We start from the raw sequence: 18,116 nt of genomic DNA, 5'->3' as shown, positions 1-18,116 counted from the left end.
TCTACCTCAGAAAATACTTGAAACAGCAGGTCACATAATGTAAAGAAAGCAACAGACAATGATGTAATTGGTAATAATTGGACAGGCATTATTAAGTGTATTTGACTATGAGCGGAAAGGTTGTTCAGCTCATTATTTATATTTTGCTTTGGATAACGCACAATATAAATAATGAGCAGAGCCTAAGAGAACAAGCTTTTTCACCCTTATCGCAGTTGACATCAAAGTTATGGCTTTAATATTTGACATTTTGCCTGGCAGCATTGATTCATGAGGCGTTTGTGGTTCAGGGTTGTTAACCCTCGAACACAGAACCTGCCGGCACGCTGCCGCTGATAATGAGCCCGGTGTGTTTTTAGTATTCATACGGTTGCCAGGCAGTAAACCTGCAAAGCCAAGATTCCATTTCCTAATGCTCTGAATACTTAAATAGGAAGAACTAATCAAGACTTGAGAGTTTGGTTGGACTTGTCAAACTCATTCCCAGGAAGCAATGCAGATCGAGGTCTGAATGCTAATTATCCATCGTCTCTCAATGACTCACGGTGTATGGTTAGCCCTGTTGGGCAGTGGAGGAGCCAGACTTTTTTTCAAGGGGTGGCACAGAGGTGGCTGAGGCTTTATAGGGGGGGTCCATATTGAATTGTTGACGGGGGGGGGGGGGGGGCGATCGCGCTCTCATCGGAACATACGGTGGACTGACTACGGGTGGCACCTGGGGTGGCCAGTCAGGTTCCAGGGGTGGCCGCCACTGCTGTTGGGTTGCGTCCATTGTAGGCCAACCAGTCTATGAAAAGTATCGCTATGATGTCGCTATTACATTCTCTGAAGACACACATGTGTCATCAGACCAATGACAAATCAACCAGTTGTCTAAGTATGACAACTGGTTGATTTGACATTGATCTGAACAATGGCTGACCGGTGAAGCATTTCCTTGCAGTTTGGAAAAGGAATGTGTTTCACAGATGGATACCATTATTCGACTCCTGGGTAAATTAAATGTTTTTTTTGTTTGAGTTCCAATATGAAGTCAACGCCACTGTATGCCAAATATGCTGAAATCCCCGCTCGCCTCGTCCCTGAGTTTCTCATTCACTTGTTGCCAGTGAACGTAGTAACCGTAGTGTCCGCGTCAGCAGCTGCACTCTGCTGCCCCCTACCGGCTGTCCTCGGGACAACATTGTCTGGTCTTTATTTACACAGTAGAAACACAGCTTGATGCGGAGTGATGTCATTCATACCTTAAGGCATTTTTTTACTGAGTTGAAAAATGTATTTACAAAAAACATACAACAGGCTTATGCTTTCTTCAACGGCCGGGTGGATATAAAGGAATCTCGGAAAGTTCTACATTTACACAAGCATACATAATATCGTTTGTCTTTCTACAAGTGCAAATGTTTCGGATCATTACAAACAGACACATCACAAACAGTTTTCTGTTAATCGACCGCGTAGGAACCAGGCAGAAAGCGTTGACCGCGCCCCTCCCTCCAGGCTATGTGTACCCGTGGTCTGAGTCCATGTGTTGCTTCACGTCGTCCAGCGGCCCGCTCACAGTCTCCGCAGGGCGGAGGCCAGCGGGTGCATTGCTGGCCTGGCGACTGCCGTTGTTCAAACTGTGTTTGTGGTCAATGTTAGACGGCCTGTCCCCAACCCCCCCACCACTACCACCGTTTAGAATCCCACTGACGGCCCCGTCGGCCACTCGATGGCAAACATCCGCGTCGTCGCGCTCCCAGCCACTTCCTGCGTCGTCCGCGTGCCGGCCCGTTCCGGATCCCTCCGGGGTTTCGGTGAAGGCCGGAACGTCGACCGGTATGGAATCGATTTCCCCCGACGCTCCGTGGCTGATATTCCCGGTGTCCGCATCGCTGTGGGGGGTGGGCTCGCTGCCGCTCTGGGGGTCCGGCGGGTCCTGTGTGTTGCTGCTCATCTCCCGGCCGTCGTCCGTGGGGTCCGGGTCGGCCTGGGGGTCCGTGACGTGCTCCCTGGCCGTGGCGAAGGACTCGGTGTGTGTGCTGTCAGAGGCCGACTGGCGGAGGAGGAGGGCGCGGCACACACTGCGACTCTCACAGAGACCCTCCCTCCTCCTCCTCCTCCTCCTCTCCTCCTCCTCCTCCTCCTCCTCCTCCTCCTCCTCTCCGGTCACACAGTCGGCCCACTCCGTCTCCGTGTGAGTCCTCACCGAGTCGTCCTCCGTGTCCTCGTCCTCGCCGCCGCGCTCTGTCTCCTGGTTCTCCGCCGCACGACAACCGACGCTTTGACGGGCGACACCGGCGGGTTCCCCCGTCCCTCCCTGCTCCTCCTCCCCCCCATCGGGGGCCCCGCCCTGCTCCTCCTCCCCCCCATCGGGGGCCCCGCCCCGCTCCTCCTCCCCCCCATCGGGGGTCCCTCCCTCCCTCCCACCCCGGGGGGGCTCCTCTGCGGCCAGCAGCCGTCTCAGGCTGTGGGCTCTGTCTCTGTAGGTCTGGCTCAGCGGGGGGTCCGGCAGGTGGTGGGCGTGGATCTCGGCCAGCTTCATGTAGACCACGTAGAGCGCCCGGGGCCGGGCCGGGTCCTCCAGGGCGGCGGCCAGCGCCAGGTGGAAGTAGCCCATCGCGTCGAAGGCGTCCTGGGGAGGGGAGGCGGGGAGAGGAGGGGGACAGGGTGAGGACAGTAGGACGACTCAGGGCCGTGCTTCATCGATTTGACCCCGATGCACCGTGGCTCGTGATAACGGTATTGGCACCACTGTGATGATTGATCACACTCTCATTCTGCAGCCCAGTTCACAGGTCAGGTCACTGGTCAGGTCACTGGTCACTGGTCAGGTCACTGGTCAGGTCACTGGTCACTGGTCAGGTCACTGGTCACTGGTCAGGTCACTGGTCAGGTTAGGGTCAGGGTTGTGGTTTCAGTTGCGGGGGTTCAGTTTTGTTGGGGGGGGGTGGTTGTGCTCGGCTCACTCACCAACAGAAGTCACACACGGCGGACACAAAGTAAGAAGTGAATTCAGCATTAACTCACCTCGGAGGAGTTCTCAACCTCTGATTTGGTATGCAGTTGTATTTAGCTTCTCATTTTATTTTTATCTCTAGAAAAACGAGCGAGGTCTGGACCTCGGTGACCTCAGAGCCGGCTACGGGCGCGGGTCGAGTTTACCCGTGTGAAGGTGCCCCCTCTGGGGGGTGTACCTTGAGGTGGTGCAGTGTGAGGTGGGGCGTACCTTGAGGTGGTGCAGCGTGAGGTCGCCCAGGCGCGTGTACACCCTGGTGAAGTAGCGGGCCTGGACCGGGTGCAGCACCTCCGGGGAGGGGCACAGCGACAGGGACTTGAGGTAGTAGTTCTCGGCCAGCTCGTACTGCTGCAGGCGGTAGTACACGGTGGCCAGGCGGTGGTAGGCCGTCCGCTCGTTCACACTCACCCCTGGGGAGGAACAGGATGAACCCAGGGTCACGGGGGCAGGAAGACGCTAAAACGGGTGTAATCTCGTGTTGTGGCTGGGATCCAAAGTCACGTTGGAGCAGGTACAGATTTAGATCTATATTAATTATTTAATATGAGACATAGCTATGGTAACACAAAAAGACCACAACCATGGTGCACAATGGAGAGTCTGGCTAATGTCTTAAAGATCACACTACATTAAGAATCTGCAGAGATTCAGGAGCAAACACAGTAGCTTTTGATGGAAACAAGGACAATTAAGGAGACAAGGAGAAAACTAATGTGGTTGTGGTAGAGAGCCCCACAGATTAGGGTTTATTTCATTATTTCATTACGTTCTTATTTAACCTTTATGTAAGAGTCGTGTGACTGGTGATGTTGGTACAGATGTCGGCACGGACCTGTTTTGTTGGCGATCTGAACGGCCAGCGTGGCGTACTGCAGCGCCTCCTCCTGGTCGCCTTGGGTCATCAGCAGCTCTGTCAGCTTACTCAGCAGGCGGAACTCGGAGTGAACGTCTCGGATGCTGCGGGCGAACGGAAGGCTGCCGTCCTGCGGAGTCATTCAGAAAGGACGACTCAGAAATGGATTTAAAAAAAAATGACTGAAGAATGAACATGAATTATTCTAGTTATTTTAAATAAATAAATAATTAGTAAGTAAATATTGGATTATTACAGAAAAGCTTGGCAGATAGAAGCAAGCAAAGTCAGTTGCTGTCCATGAGCTGACAGTCCATAAATGTAATTCAATTGTATATTCAAATCCTAAAAAAGAGCCGCGGGAAGCAATTCTCTGCCAATATTTATATTATTAACTGACCTGAAATGTTCAGTATTCTTAACAAGAGACAGCTCCATGTTAGTGTCACTATAGTGAGATCAAGTGTGCATCACTAGAGGCAACATGAACAAGACGACAGTCCAGCATCGCCTCACCCTGAAGAAGGGCAGGGAGGCCATGCGGCCCCGCTGGCCCTTGAAGAACACGTCCCCCGCCTCTTCATAGATACTCATGGCAAAGCGAGGGTCATTCATCCTCAGCGCTGTCTTCACCGCAGCCTGTGTGGGTGAAACAGGATTAGCATCATGGTGATTGGTGAAATAGCGGCGGTCAATCAGGGTTAGACATCAAGAGGCCGTTATAGGACAGATTAGTGTAATGGTTTGATCACAATGCTGTGTTCCCGGAATTGAGTTTGGTTTTTTTTTGGTGTAATTTGGTTTAAAGTGATGAAAGCAATGGAACTGGGTCACTGGCAGAATGCGGAGCATGTGATACGTCCCTGCCTTGTTGAGCAGTGAAGGCTATTGAGTTAAGATGTTTTTTATCAGTGCTGTTGGCTGTAAACACAGTTCACACAAGGAACTCAAAGGACTGGTGGCTGCAGCCAAAGCATGTTTACTGCCTCTCCTTGTGTATACCTCATTAACTTCAAGACTTATCTTGATGCACTGCTTTACCCGCCAACTAAATCTATTTGTAGCCCCATGTTTCCTTCACCAGGGCGTTTTTTGCTCCAGGTTATTAACTTCCTTTCTCAAACATGCCCCCATCACCCCCACCTACAACCGGGTTCTAGTCATTTCCTCCTGGTATTCCTTCACTACACTCAACACCATTAGGTCGTGAACTACTTAAAAATACCTTTTTGCTATTGTTTTCTCTCTCACCTGGAGGTAGACTAACTTGTCTTCCATACTCCCCAAAAAAAAACATTTTTCTTCGTCACAGTTCTTCCAGCTGTTCCTAAGTCCACCACTAGATGTCGCCCCTTGCGTCGTGCCGAACTTAATGATTAATTCGATGGGTATCTTCTCTCTCACCTGGAGGTACATGTCGGCCAGCTCGTCCTCGTGGATGAGGTAGTAGATGCGGCCCACCTGGAGCCAGGTCTCAGACTCCTCCTCTCTCTTGCCGAGGTCGATGGAGATCCTCAGGCTCTGCTTGGTGTAGTCTAGAGATTTACGAGACGACCTGCGCCACACAACACACACCCCAGTCACGTGAGTGACAGATTAAATGTGTACGGGGCGGCATCGTCGCAAATTTTTACATCTGCAACACAACCAAATGAGTCAGTACTGTGACCATCCCTCACATGGCTTAACAGGAAAACGTCTCTCCCTGGCAACTTACAAAGCGTTTTACCAACGTGGAGACTGTGTATCGACAAAGTAAATCTAACACAAAAGACGCTTTCACAGTGGAGGTTCTGATGGACACCAGTGTTTGTCCTATTCTGACAGTTCTATGAACATTGTCTATAGAGCAAAAGTGGTTGTGGGCAGAGTAGGCTCACAGATCCCACTTCACCACGGCTGCCGTGGTGAGAGCTGGACACTAAGAGACTTCCAGCTCATTTCAAACAGGAGTTAGGAACGTTCCTTGTAGCGTAAAAAAGACTGTTGGAGCGCTGCCCGGGATTAAACAGCCACACGACCATAACAGTAAATAACCGAGAATGTTAGACAACGATAATGGACCAAAGGAGAACGAGGGATATAGAGATAGCAGATAAGCGTGACCCACAGCACAGCTGTTAAAGATTAGATTGTATCACATGGACGCATGGCAGTTGTGTAACTTTTACTACGACACAACACAAACATTGGTGAGTCATTGAGCTTGTTGGGGCAGACCTCAGTGAAATAAATAATCGACCAAAGGCAATAGGGCTTTTAACGGTTGGGGAAACTCTGGTTTTAGCAGCATAACATCCGCCTACAAATGAGAAAAAATGCATGTCGTGACGATCACTAAGGTGTGAACAGTGTGAGGAGCCCAAACTAACGTTTGTAACGCTCTCTTGAGCTTGGGTGTGCAGGAAATAGAGAGAGGCAGGAGGGGGGAGAGAGTGAGTGAGAGTGAGAGAGAGAGAGAGAGAGTTGGGGAAAGGGGGGAGAGAGAGAGAGAGAGGGAGGAGGGGAGAGAGAGTGAGAGAAAGTAAGTGAGAGAGAGAGAGTTGGGGAAAGGGGGGTGAGCGAGAGAGGGGGGAGAGAGAGAGTGAGAGAGAGTGAGAGAGAGAGAGAGAGGGAGGAGAGGGGAAGAGAGAGGGAGGGGAGGAGAGAGAGTGAGAGAGAGAGAGAGAGAGAGAGAGGGAGGAGAGGGGAAGAGAGAGGGAGGGGGGAGAGAGAGTGAGGAGAGGGGAAGAGAGAGGGAGGGGGGGAGACTCACTTCTCTGTGTTCAGTGAGAGGTAGAGGCTGCTCAGGATCTCCAGGTATTCCCCCTCCAGACGCTTGTCCTTCAGCTGCCGGGACACGGACACACAGTGCTCGTAGTAGACGATGCTCTGGCCGTACAGCAGCAGGTCGGCGTACAGACGGCTCAGCACCTTGGCAACCACCATCTGGCCTATCGCAGAGACAGGACAGGGATTCACAACCACCATCTGGCCTAGCGCAGAGACAGGACAGGGACAGGTCAACTGTCACTCAACTGGGACCAACTGATAGTCGGGACGGTTAAGAAAGTGAGGTTGAACTTCCGGTCATGTGATCAGGGTGTGAAGAAGATTCAACTGATCATATCACCGAAACCGCCTCAAAAGGATTTGATAAAACATTGATATACAATGAAACACATACACACACACACACACACACACACACACACACGTGCCTTGCTATTGATCTTCATAGAAGACTTTCTTGTCCTTGGCCTCAGCGCCCATGTTGGTGTGGGCCAATCCCACCCAGTAGTGCCCCGTCCGCGCCGCGACTTTTACTTTATATACTGTATGTTGCACTTATATAATAAAACAGACTATTTTACACTGTATAATGAATAAGCAGGTTGGTATTTTGCACTTAGCTCTTTGATTTGGATTCGAACCCTGAACCTTTCAGTACAAGCAATGATCTAAATGGGGTTACCTTACATCACTTCTCAAGAATGTTCCCACGAACAAAGGATGGGGAAAATCATTCTGCGTCACTAATGGAAAGTAAGCCCTGCAACTCACCATGCAGGTTTTTGGCGTGTAAGGCGATCAGCAGCCCCAGTTCATAACAGGCCCTGGCGTCTCGACTCCTCCCAGTGTCCTTGTAGCTCCGCCCCAACCACATGTACGTTTGCACATGCTCCTCCTCTGATGGGCTCTCCGCCAGATCCCAGAATAGACGCAAGGATCTGCAAAAAAACACGTGTCATGGTCCCAAAGCTAAACGGGTATGGGTGAAATTATCATCAGCCATGATAATGAAAAAAACATTTATATGAGATGAAGATGAAATAATGAGATAAAATGCAATTAATCCATCCTAGGAAATGTGTGTGTCACAGCATAAATACAAAATAACAATTAGAAAGAGATACAATTTTAAAAGACAATTTGATTTTTCATCTTGGCAAACCATACCAGCATTATAAAAAAAAGTTATTATACAATACACAAAATATAGAAATAAAATCAGCCATAGTTTGTTAGTTAACAACAACTATTCAATGCCAAGTCCCAGAGCAGAGCAGCGGTGAGGACCTGATCAGGTAGCGCTCGGCCAGACAGGAGGCCCCGCTGTCGGTGGCCAGGCAGCCCAGGTTGGCCAGCGCCAGGGCCTGGTTCCTCTCGTTCCCGCTCTCCCGAGCGATGGCCAGGGCGGCGTGGAGGTGGCGGCCGGCCTCCGGGAGCCCGGCCTGGCGCCGGAGGCACAGGGCCAGCAGGTTGTGGATGACCCCTCTCTGCGTGGGGCTGTCGGTGCCCTGGAAACGCCCATCATTCACAATGTCCACTTGAGGATGATGACGAGGCTGAATACTATCGTTTATAGAATTATTGCGTCAATTTATTTGTCATGATTTTTATTGTTTCATTAGTAAGACTATCATTACTAGTATTATAAGGCCCTGTCCCATTCCTCCCCCCTTAAAACCTCCACTTGGTTTGGAGTGCCCTCAACAGTAAATCTTCCACTTCGTTTTAAGCCTACATCGGACCTCACTACGTTTTGAGGGTTGATTATAAGGGCAAATTAGCACTCCCCCTTGCTCCCTACAGTAATGGGACACAAAATATAGGGTTAGGGCAAAGATCTAGGGTTAGGGGAGGTATTGGGACAGGGCCTTAGTATTAGTAGTAGCTTTACTATTTACTACTCTCAAGTAAATTAGATTTACTTGACACTATCCTCGGCAGCAGTAGCATAACAAGCACAACGATCGGCCGATGAATGAAACGTGAACAAACAGGTCGTTAGTTTGTGTGAGTTCACCTGTAGCGATGCGAGCAGCGGCTGCAGAGTGTCCAGAGCGCGGTCCGTCTGGCCCGTCAACACCAGCAGCCAGCCCAGCTGCACCGACGCCTGGAAGCCCTCCTCTTCGTTGATGCAGCCCCCCGTCTCCACGGCCCGCTGCGAGCAGCCCACCGCCTTCTCCAGCACGCCGTGCTGCTGGTAGACGGACGCCAGCCCCAGACACAGGTCCCTCTGGGTCCTCCAGTCCTGCCCCTGCTCGGCCACCGCCAGCGCCTGCTGGAGGTAGACCACGATGTGGGCGGGCAGCAGGGCCGTGCCCTCCCGCCAGCGGGGGTTCAGGCGGCCCGAGTTCCTGACGAAGAGGTCCACCCTGCGGAAGGCGTCCGGGAGCGAGTGGTCCTGCCTGGAGTCCAGGCTCAGCGCGGCCAGCGCCAGGAAGGGCATGTACTTGCGGTGGTAGAGCTGGCTGAGCAGCCAGTTCAGGTCCAGGGGCGCGACGGCGGGCCGGCCCTCGGCGTCCGACAGCGTCAGCATGAGGAACTGCAGGCGCTCGATGAAGGGCAGCGCGTCGTCCGTCTTGTGCAGCCGCAGGAAGAGGCTGGAGGCCAGGTAGCAGACGCGGGCCTCCAGGTGTTTGTCGCCCTGCACCACAGACCTCCGCAGCAGCAGGTTGAGCAGCTCCACCTCGTCCAGGGAGGAGAAGGCGTGGCCGGGGGAGCACAGGAGCACGGCGCAGGCCTTCTCCAGGGTCTGGGGCAGCTTGTCGGTCATGCGCTGCTTCAGGTACACGGCGGAGAGGTTGATGTAGAGAGCGTTGAGGAGCGGCGTGTCGGCAAAGCCGTCCACGCCGACGCTCAGGGCCTCCTCGTAGTAGACGCGCGCCTGCACAGAAGGTATTCAGTCGTAAGAAAGAGATGACCTCTGCTACTACTGGGTGCCCCTGAGCTCTCAATGAGAAACATTCCACTTCTTTATATGGAAGAGCATTGGTATGCAGGAACTCTGGTCCTGTTTGACTCAGTTGGTAGAGCACGGCGTGAACATTGCTGGGGTTACATTGAAATTCAAAAGAGAGAGGGCACATGAACACGTAACGACAGCACGGTCACAATGCACCGTATGATACCTGAGAGCTGAGCGTAATGGAGCCATTATGGTTGATCATCATAGCTAGCTCAATTGGTCGAGTGTAACACTGCCAGGGATGGGATTGATATTCCCTCCGAGGCCACTGATGCTACCAACATACACACTCACACTATTGTACGATTGGATAAAAGCGTTGATCAAATGGCATTTCAAAATATACACGTTCCTATAGGATACGTTACTGTAGGTACAGCCATAGCCGCACACATGCAAAGAAAGCAACTTCCTGCGGCCTGTCCTTCCTCACAGGAGGTCCTCCGTCAGCACCGACCTGGGAGTATCTGTTCCTCCTGGCACAGAGCCGCCCCAGGAGGAAGCAGGCCCTGCGGTGGGCCCAGTGCCTCCCGCTCCGCTTGGCCGCCTCGCGGACGCTCTCCAGGAGGCCCAGCAGCTCCTCCTCACTCCTCCCGCTGAAGGTCGTCTCCAGGAAGGAGTGCTGCAGGTCGTACAGCGGCGCCAAGTCCTCCTGCCCGGCGGACGGGGGACGCACGGAGGAACTCGTTAACAAAATGATTCAATTCCCCCGCCAACCGATCAGCGTAAAGGACAGCTTATCAAACACTTAACCAGATCAAGTGAATCAAACCACAAATTGATTCATCATATAAATGAAGGCACTGATCATGATGCAGTCGTTTATATATTGTGTGTTACATGTGTCGTTGTGCTTCGACGTGACCCTGAAACATTCCACCCTCCTGAGGGTCGATGTTCTGCTATGCACGCTGACATTCATGTCTTTGGATACCAGAGCATCCGATGACTAAACGCACGTGGACTCACAGGGAAGCCAGCACAGTCAGTGTGCTGTTCACCTCCCCTCGGGGCCGTGCTGTGAGTCAGCAGTGCTGCAGAACACCGCCGCCGCCAGGCTACTAAACATCATCCCTTTTCCGCTGGACAAAAACGCTCTTTATGAATCCACTTTGCAGTGTGTGTGCGTTCTTCTGACGCCGTTGGCCCCCAGCCTGGCGGCCGGCCGTACCTGGAACTCATGGTGGTCCAGCAGGTCGAGGGTGGGGTCGCTGAGCTCGGCCTCCTCGCCCTCCCAGCTGTAGTCCTCCAGGTAGAGGGCGGGGTCCTCCTGGAACTCGTCCAGCTCCCTGAAGGTGTCCTCGGGGGCGAAGGACAGCGGCTGGGCGGCGGGGGCGGGCCGCAGGGAGACGAAGGCGGGGTGGTAGGACGCCGGGCGCGGGGAGCGGGACAAGGGGGAGACGGGCGCCCGCGGGGAGGGCAGGGAGAAGGTGGAGCGGAGGTGCTGGGAGGACGGCGTGCCGGCGCTCCGCTCCGAGACGAGGCTCTGGCGGGCGCTGGCGAGGGCTTTGTGGTCTGAGGGGAGGGCAGAGGGGGGAGGGGGGGGGGAGAGAGGGTGAGACAGAGAGACAGGGACCAGGTGGAGGGCAGAGGGTGCGACAGGGAGGGAGAAGGGGGGGGAGAGGGAGAAAGAGAGACACAGACAGTAATGGGTTTGTCAGCACTATATTAAACAAAAGAACCGAGAACATTATGAACGCGAAAACAAATTGACTCTAAACAACAAGAACAACAAGTTATGTCATGGTACCTTGTTTGGGTCGGTTCCTAATGTACATGAAGTCACAATCATCCAATCTGTCTGGGGAGTAGGACAAGAAAGAAGAAGGACAAAAGGAAGGACCAAGTAAAACGTTTAGTAGAGATGGAAACGCTTTGATCCACATACAATGTTACAGCACTCTGCAGACTGCATTAATTTACTAATTCATTGAATTACAAAACACCCCCAAGCACCATCTGCCAAACCACTTGGTACCTTTACACTGCACTATTGTTGTATGTTAAAACACTTTGTTGTGACATTTGAGTCCATAAAGGTAAACCAAGTATTCCTACAGCCATCTTTGACTGGTATCGGGTTTCCTTTGCAATCTAGGTTCTGCTGAGCTGCATTTTTTCTCAGAGTATTTTGATTGCGCTCAGATTTGCTTATGAGTCGCTTGGGATCTTGAGGATCAGCTCAACGTGAAACTAAACCTCAGCCCTATCTTGTGGACATATTTGGCTTTCAGTTTTGTTCGGAACTTAACCATTCTCACACACATACACACACACACACACACACAGGCACACACACACACACACACACACACACACAGACATCTTTTACCTAGCCTGTACACAGAGCTGATGTCGGAGGAGAACAGGCTCTCCAGCAGGCTGCCGGGGTCGCTGGGCTCAGAGCTGCAGGGGTTAACCTGGGCCAGATCCGCCCTCTCCTCCTCCGTCAGAAAGACCAATTGTCCGTCTCTGTGAGGAGAAAGGAAAGACAAAGCAGGCATTGTCACATCTGCTCGCCCACTTCACGGCCCTGTCTTACCCGGCCTAACCTCCCTGAAGCACGCACGGACACAAGATACCAGATGACGAACTGGGACTTTTTGAGCCTTTATGGGTCGTGAAGACAGACTGGAAAGTGGGCTGAAAGAGAGAGGGAATTACATGTAGGACCACAAGCTTGAGTCAAACCCCGGTTTCTAGAGGTGGATTGCCAACATAGTTAGCGTGCTGATAGAGCCACTTGGTACCTCGTCCCCTCAGACATTCAATGGTCCCCTGTGCATAGTGACAGTGGACCACTCTGGGAGCTAAGTGCCCTACTCAAGGACTTAAGACAGCAGGAGCCCATCTGCTCCACCTCCCGAGCTAATGCAGTCCGTAAACATTTTAAACATAAATATACATTACATTATAATATATATACTATTATATATATATATATATATATATATATATATATATATATATATGCTGGGATTGGTGCACTCACATGTTATAACAATAATGAAAGAACAAACTGAATAAGTAATGAAAGTGCATCTGACCCATGCTGTCAAACAATACCATGAATTAGAAAGTGAAAGTGCAGTATCTCACAGCGGGATGATGTCCAGAGGCCTGACGTGGGCCTTGCGTACGAAGCCAGTTTGTCCCGTGGATGTCTGTGTGCCGATGAACATGTCCAGGCCTCGGACCAGCAAGCCCTGGATCTCCACCACGTCTCCCTGATTCAGCTGGAGCTCGTCTCGCCCCAGCGGACTGCAGTCCTCCACGGCCACACACGTACCGCTCACTAGAAGTTAACCATTCATGGATTAGTCAACAACATAAATATAGAGTTAAAACACATTAGTCTCATGACCTATTCACCTGTTAAATGGTCCTCATTTATATAGAGCTTTTATCCAAAGCGCTTTACAGTGTTGACTGACATTCACCCATTCATGCACACATTCACACACCGACGGCGGAGTCGACCACGCAGGGCGACAGCCAGCGGGTCAGGAGCAATTAGGGTGAGGCGTCTCGCTCAGGGACACCACGACACTCAGCTAGGAGGAGCCGGGGATCGAACCACCAACCTTGCGGTTACCAGCCGACCCGCTCTACCTCCTGAGCCTGAGGTTGAAACCTGGACCCGTCTTAACGTGGGAGGTTCAGTAAGCACCAGTATTCTTTTGCACAAGCACATTGCTATCTATGCTTATGTTGAACATGTGAACCCAGCAAGAATAGCTATCTGAAGTACGGACCAGTCTCTCTTGTTGTTCAAAAAAATGTTCAAAAACACTTGAGCCTGCAGTCTTTTCCCAGATCTCTGCATACCTCTTCCAGAACAACCTTCTGGCCCATCAGCTGATATTCAACCTCCCCAAGTGCTCCGACACTACAGCACTCCTTGGCACTCTGCGCTGACAACTGGTTGCTGTTGAATCTGATTCGAGTCACTGGTACTTGTCTTTCTTGCTGAGAATGGCACCGGCTGATCCTACAACCAGGGCATAGTCAAACCCTGCAACTAAACCCGTCCACTACGGTCCAAGACCGCCAAAGGGCTTGCTACTCCCTCACTACGTGGGGACCCCAGCTGCTGCTCAACAACATCTTGATTGTTTGCTGTCCTGGCTCAGCAATGGTGGAACGAGTCCCCCAGGACTGCTGGAACCCAACTACAGCCGCAGACTGAAAACTCATCAGACTGCATCTTCACCGATGAATGGAAAATGATCTCTGGGTTTTATAAAGAGCAGTTTGTTGATTTGAGGAATTGTATGAATTTGCATGATTCTTGCACTTTTTGGGTTACAACTTTGTCGCTAAATGCTCTTATTGAAAGTTGCTTTGGAAATGAGCCTCATCTGAATAAATGTACTATCATCTAATTTGCAATATGTGTCTCGATTTTCAGTCTTTCTTGTGACACTTTCGTACAGGATATCCTGGAGGAAGCCCCTGATTTGGGGACTTGAACTGTGATAGGGCAGCTTGGTCTTGACACGACTCAAAGGGCGGGACGGGCAGCTCAATCGACAAATGGTTGGCTGCAAGTTGCTGCAACTATGAATCTGAATAAAATGGAGTGAGGGAGATGAACCGCTGAAAGCAACACATTAGGAAAGACTTATGTTGGTAAACCATGAACTATCTTACTAAGACTGGCTAACATAATAGAAATAGATGTTGGTTGCAGCCTGTGTGATGACAGTGTGAGCGGTAGATATGTGGAGGTCAGCCTCACCAATGGGATATTCAAAGTGTTCCTTGTCAGCTGGCGAGCATCCAGCCATCCCTGGGTACTTCCTCAGGAACCACCTGACCAAACAGGAAGCAACATTTACAAAGGGTTGACTACGGCACAAAAAGCCACCATCTTTTGAAGAGTACTTTCAAAACAACTAAAGAAAACGGCAAATTCTTGATGCAGGTCAGGGAGAAAAAGTGTTGAGAAGGCAAACTGGCTGCAAAGACTCACTGGTAGAAGGGGTAAGGGAGGGGCTGCATGGACTTGACGGGCACCAGGCCATGGAGCCCGGTGGAGAGCAGCGTTCCCTCCCACATGCCCTCCTGCCCCGTGTCCCTCACCGTCAGCAGGTCATTCCTCTGGAAGGACAGCTCCTCTTCCACCTCATACTCCTCGTCCTGATCACTGCTCCGGTACAGGGCCTTGGCGAAGAAGGAGCCTGGTTCAGGGCGCACATCCCAGATGGAAAGACGTGATTCAGACAAGAAAGAAACAAATGTGTGCAAGTCAGCATGAAACACAAAAACTTGTTTATTCTATAGTGGCTCGTGTCACATTGGATTTCTTTACACAGGGCTCCTAAATGCAGTATGAGCAAATCCTGCCCAGGCGTGCTTATTCAGCAGCTGGCCAATGATGGATGTTTCATTCACCGCTATTAGGTTAATGCAATACTTAGTGCTATTTGCCAGCAATGCACTCCAATATTTTTCCCCAGACGCCTTGCTGCCCAACAAGAAACATGCAAGGTCCATACAGGAAAAAATATATAAATCAATAAAAGAGGCGTAGCAATATTGCCTCGTGGAAAAAATGTTATCATTTTGATAAACATGGACAGAATCCTAGTATATAGTGAGAGGTTGGAGTCTATTCCTGCAGATCCCTTTAGAACATAATCCAATTATAGGAATTCCAGGGAATACACTGGGGTTTTGTCATGGTAAACCGATATGGTCTGACAGAGCAGGAATGAGAACTGGAGGTGTATTGTAGCGTGTCCTGTGCTGAATGCCACCGAGGACATGTGGTGGTATGTGCATGACCTACTGTTAATTGTCAGTAACAAGAAAGAGGGACAATTAACTATCTGCCATCGTAGATAGTATTTACCCGATAGAAGCAAAATGGAATAAGACTGGGGATATGCTGTTTTCTTTGCTTTTTTGTTTTTCATTGTTGCAGGTTTAGATCTAAGATGGTATTATATTACAATCTTTAATTAATTTCAAGGAATATTTCAGGAATCTGAATCTGGATTCATGTAAAACAATAGTAATTTTTGATGACTCTGTTTTATCAGAGAATTTGCATTGGAAACATACGTCTGGCAATAAACCACTGATCTAAATCTAATGAAAATGCATTACACTCTCGAAAATATGAAATGTTTTACCACAAACAATTACTTAGTAGTAACAATGAATTACTTACCACCCACTATTAGATTCTCATTGCCTTACCACAACATGTGTGACGCAGTCAAGCTCGATTTTGGAGAGAGCAAGAGAAGGAAGCTTAGGGTTGGTTCACCTGAACATCACAACACTGAGCGTGAAGGTGCCACTGCTCACCTTCTTGGACCACCAGGCCGAGGTACAGCGTGGCCAGTTGCTCCTCATCCACCGACACGTTGATCTCCAGATCACTCAGCAGCTCTGGGTCCAGCCAGAAGGTCTGGTCGAACAGGAAGTTCTCCAGACACCGTGCTACGTAACCTGGAGGCAGACACACATAGATCCATAGACGTTAATGGATGTGCGTGCACACACACAGCACACAGTGCTAATATCATAAACATAATATTTACATTTACAACATCAAGTATAACATGTTTTTTTAAACCTCTCATGAAATGACTCTGAGCAGTCAGTCGTACCGAGTGCAAGGTAGGTGGAAAACTTCCAGACCTCTTCCACAGTCTTGAAGGTTAGCAGAAATGTGTCTTTCTCAGCGTGGACAGACACCAGACGGGCAGATAAGTCCTGAAGACACCAAGCAAATCAAACCTTAAGATTTCATATTTGAGAACATAGAATGCATTTATATGTATATATATATATATACGAAATTATCCTAACATTTTGATCATTTTTATTTATTTGTTTACAAAATGAGTTGATAAACATTGCATATGCCATTACATTATAGTGAATAATGGATTAAACAATAATGTGTAGGCATAGATTTTTACTCCGGTCTTCATTATCATTTTAGAGAAAACCAAAGCATTCGTTCATATGTGACTCAACAGTTTGCCCCCATGGGAGCGTGTCAGCAGCCGACCTTAAAGAGCTGGATGACGTCCTGGCTGTTGCTCTCCACCACTCGGAGTCGGGTCCGGAGTGCCTCCTGGAGGGACGAGTCGGGGCCCTCCGTGGACCGGCGCCGCCCGCTGAACACCAGCTCGATCTCTGAGCGACAGAGAATGAATCACCGACCCTCCACCAGGTCTCTGGTATTACCCTCACCCTTTTTTTTATACGTGGTTTGAAAGATCCAGAGAAGTTATTTGGGATGATATATGTCTCGTGAAAAAGGCGGTTTATAATCTACAATGGCTCCATTTTGCTTAATCATTTCCCATCGCATTTCCCATCGCTTAATCATTTCCCAAGTTCAAAGTAAACATAATTTTATTTTTTTAATAAACCAAAATGCTTCAATCATCTATTAAGGAGACAACAAACGTCCACAGGTCCAGAGATCACTAGTTAGCTAGCTCACGTTTCACGGAGATGATTTCGGAGGTTCGACCGTCGCTCCCCGGAGAGAAAGAGCATTTAGGGCCCTGAGTGGCCCCTCTCTCTAAGTGGTGATTTACTATCTATTAAGAGGAAGGCACTTAACCCTGGTCTGGACTACCGGATGCAGCAGATCTGCTGAGTATGGAATAACCTTGATGTATAATCATCTCACATGCAGCTATCATACAAATACATTATAGAGAGTCCAGCTGGAGCGCCAGGATAGTCACTGTAGTGGAGCGGCGGTTCTGACTGGTTTTACTGTGTGTCACATAGTCACTCTAGTGGAGCGGCTGTTCTGTTTTACTGTGTGTCACATTGGCTTAAGAAACAATTTACTACTCTGTGACCAACCGTGTGGCGTTCCCTTTGACTCGTTAGCTAAATGTGTGTTCCTCGTTAAATTTCCTAGTTGTGCGCCCGTGTTTCGGTTCCTTTTGTGCGTTTCTGTATCAGTGAATCTGTATTGTACCGAGGTTAGTACAAGTTTGTTTCTCTAGTGTGTTTTTACATTTAGTTTCACCAGCTGCTCCTCTCCTAACATACACTGTTTACTAAACAGCAGTAAATAGTCAGTATATGAACCTCCACCGTTTGAGTCTGGAAACAGTTACCTGAGAAGAACTTCTCGCCCACGCCCAGTGACACAGTGCTGCTCCGGAGCAGGGCTTCCTTCCGCTTCCAGTAGCTGGCCGGCTCCAAGCCCCCGTCCTCCGAGTCCCCCCCCGGACTCTCCCCCCCGCCCCCCTCCGCTGGCCCTGGGAGGGGAGGAAACACAGAGTTCCAGAGATGTTCAACAAAGTCCAGGTCAGGGTCTGACTCCCTATCAGTCTAGGAGCACACAGCCTGATCCTGTTAAACCGTTATGGGGTAAACACAACATGGCGCCTCAGCGTTCGCTGCTCTAAGCGGATGTATTCAAAACAGAACGTGTTCTGGTTCAGGTGATGCTGTGTGTGATGTTGGTGGTTCTGGTTGAGGTGATGCTGTGTGTGATGTTGGTGGCTTGCCGGGCTCTGACTGACAATGAGGAAGTG

At 50.2% G+C, this 18,116-nt stretch overlaps 1 protein-coding gene across 1 annotated transcript in view; it reads right to left on the bottom strand.

Moving 5' to 3' along the window:
• Positions 1 to 1,267: 1,267 nt before the first annotated feature.
• The window catches only part of sh3tc2 (SH3 domain and tetratricopeptide repeats 2), an 18,449-nt gene continuing 1,600 nt past the window's right edge, over positions 1,268 to 18,116 (bottom strand). Inside the window, exons 3-23 of the mRNA XM_084469149.1 lie at positions 17,694 to 17,837; positions 16,619 to 16,746; positions 16,212 to 16,317; positions 15,907 to 16,050; positions 14,564 to 14,771; positions 14,330 to 14,403; positions 12,688 to 12,883; positions 11,921 to 12,060; positions 11,339 to 11,389; positions 10,760 to 11,103; positions 10,046 to 10,240; positions 8,644 to 9,507; positions 7,914 to 8,134; positions 7,398 to 7,564; positions 6,610 to 6,787; positions 5,259 to 5,409; positions 4,371 to 4,493; positions 3,834 to 3,984; positions 3,212 to 3,411; positions 2,420 to 2,617; positions 1,268 to 2,320 (exon numbers count right to left, since the gene is read on the bottom strand). Of these exons, the coding sequence (XP_084325275.1) occupies positions 1,502 to 2,320; positions 2,420 to 2,617; positions 3,212 to 3,411; positions 3,834 to 3,984; positions 4,371 to 4,493; positions 5,259 to 5,409; positions 6,610 to 6,787; positions 7,398 to 7,564; positions 7,914 to 8,134; positions 8,644 to 9,507; positions 10,046 to 10,240; positions 10,760 to 11,103; positions 11,339 to 11,389; positions 11,921 to 12,060; positions 12,688 to 12,883; positions 14,330 to 14,403; positions 14,564 to 14,771; positions 15,907 to 16,050; positions 16,212 to 16,317; positions 16,619 to 16,746; positions 17,694 to 17,837 (4,802 nt within the window). The 3' untranslated portion in view covers positions 1,268 to 1,501. The remainder of the gene's footprint in view (positions 2,321 to 2,419; positions 2,618 to 3,211; positions 3,412 to 3,833; positions 3,985 to 4,370; positions 4,494 to 5,258; positions 5,410 to 6,609; positions 6,788 to 7,397; positions 7,565 to 7,913; positions 8,135 to 8,643; positions 9,508 to 10,045; positions 10,241 to 10,759; positions 11,104 to 11,338; positions 11,390 to 11,920; positions 12,061 to 12,687; positions 12,884 to 14,329; positions 14,404 to 14,563; positions 14,772 to 15,906; positions 16,051 to 16,211; positions 16,318 to 16,618; positions 16,747 to 17,693; positions 17,838 to 18,116) is intronic.

Source organism: Micromesistius poutassou, assembly GCF_964030765.1.
Source record: "Micromesistius poutassou genome assembly, chromosome: 6".
NCBI lineage: Eukaryota > Metazoa > Chordata > Actinopteri > Gadiformes > Gadidae > Micromesistius > Micromesistius poutassou.
Note: the sequence above shows the minus strand (reverse complement) of the source record. Positions and strands in the feature narration are given on the sequence as shown.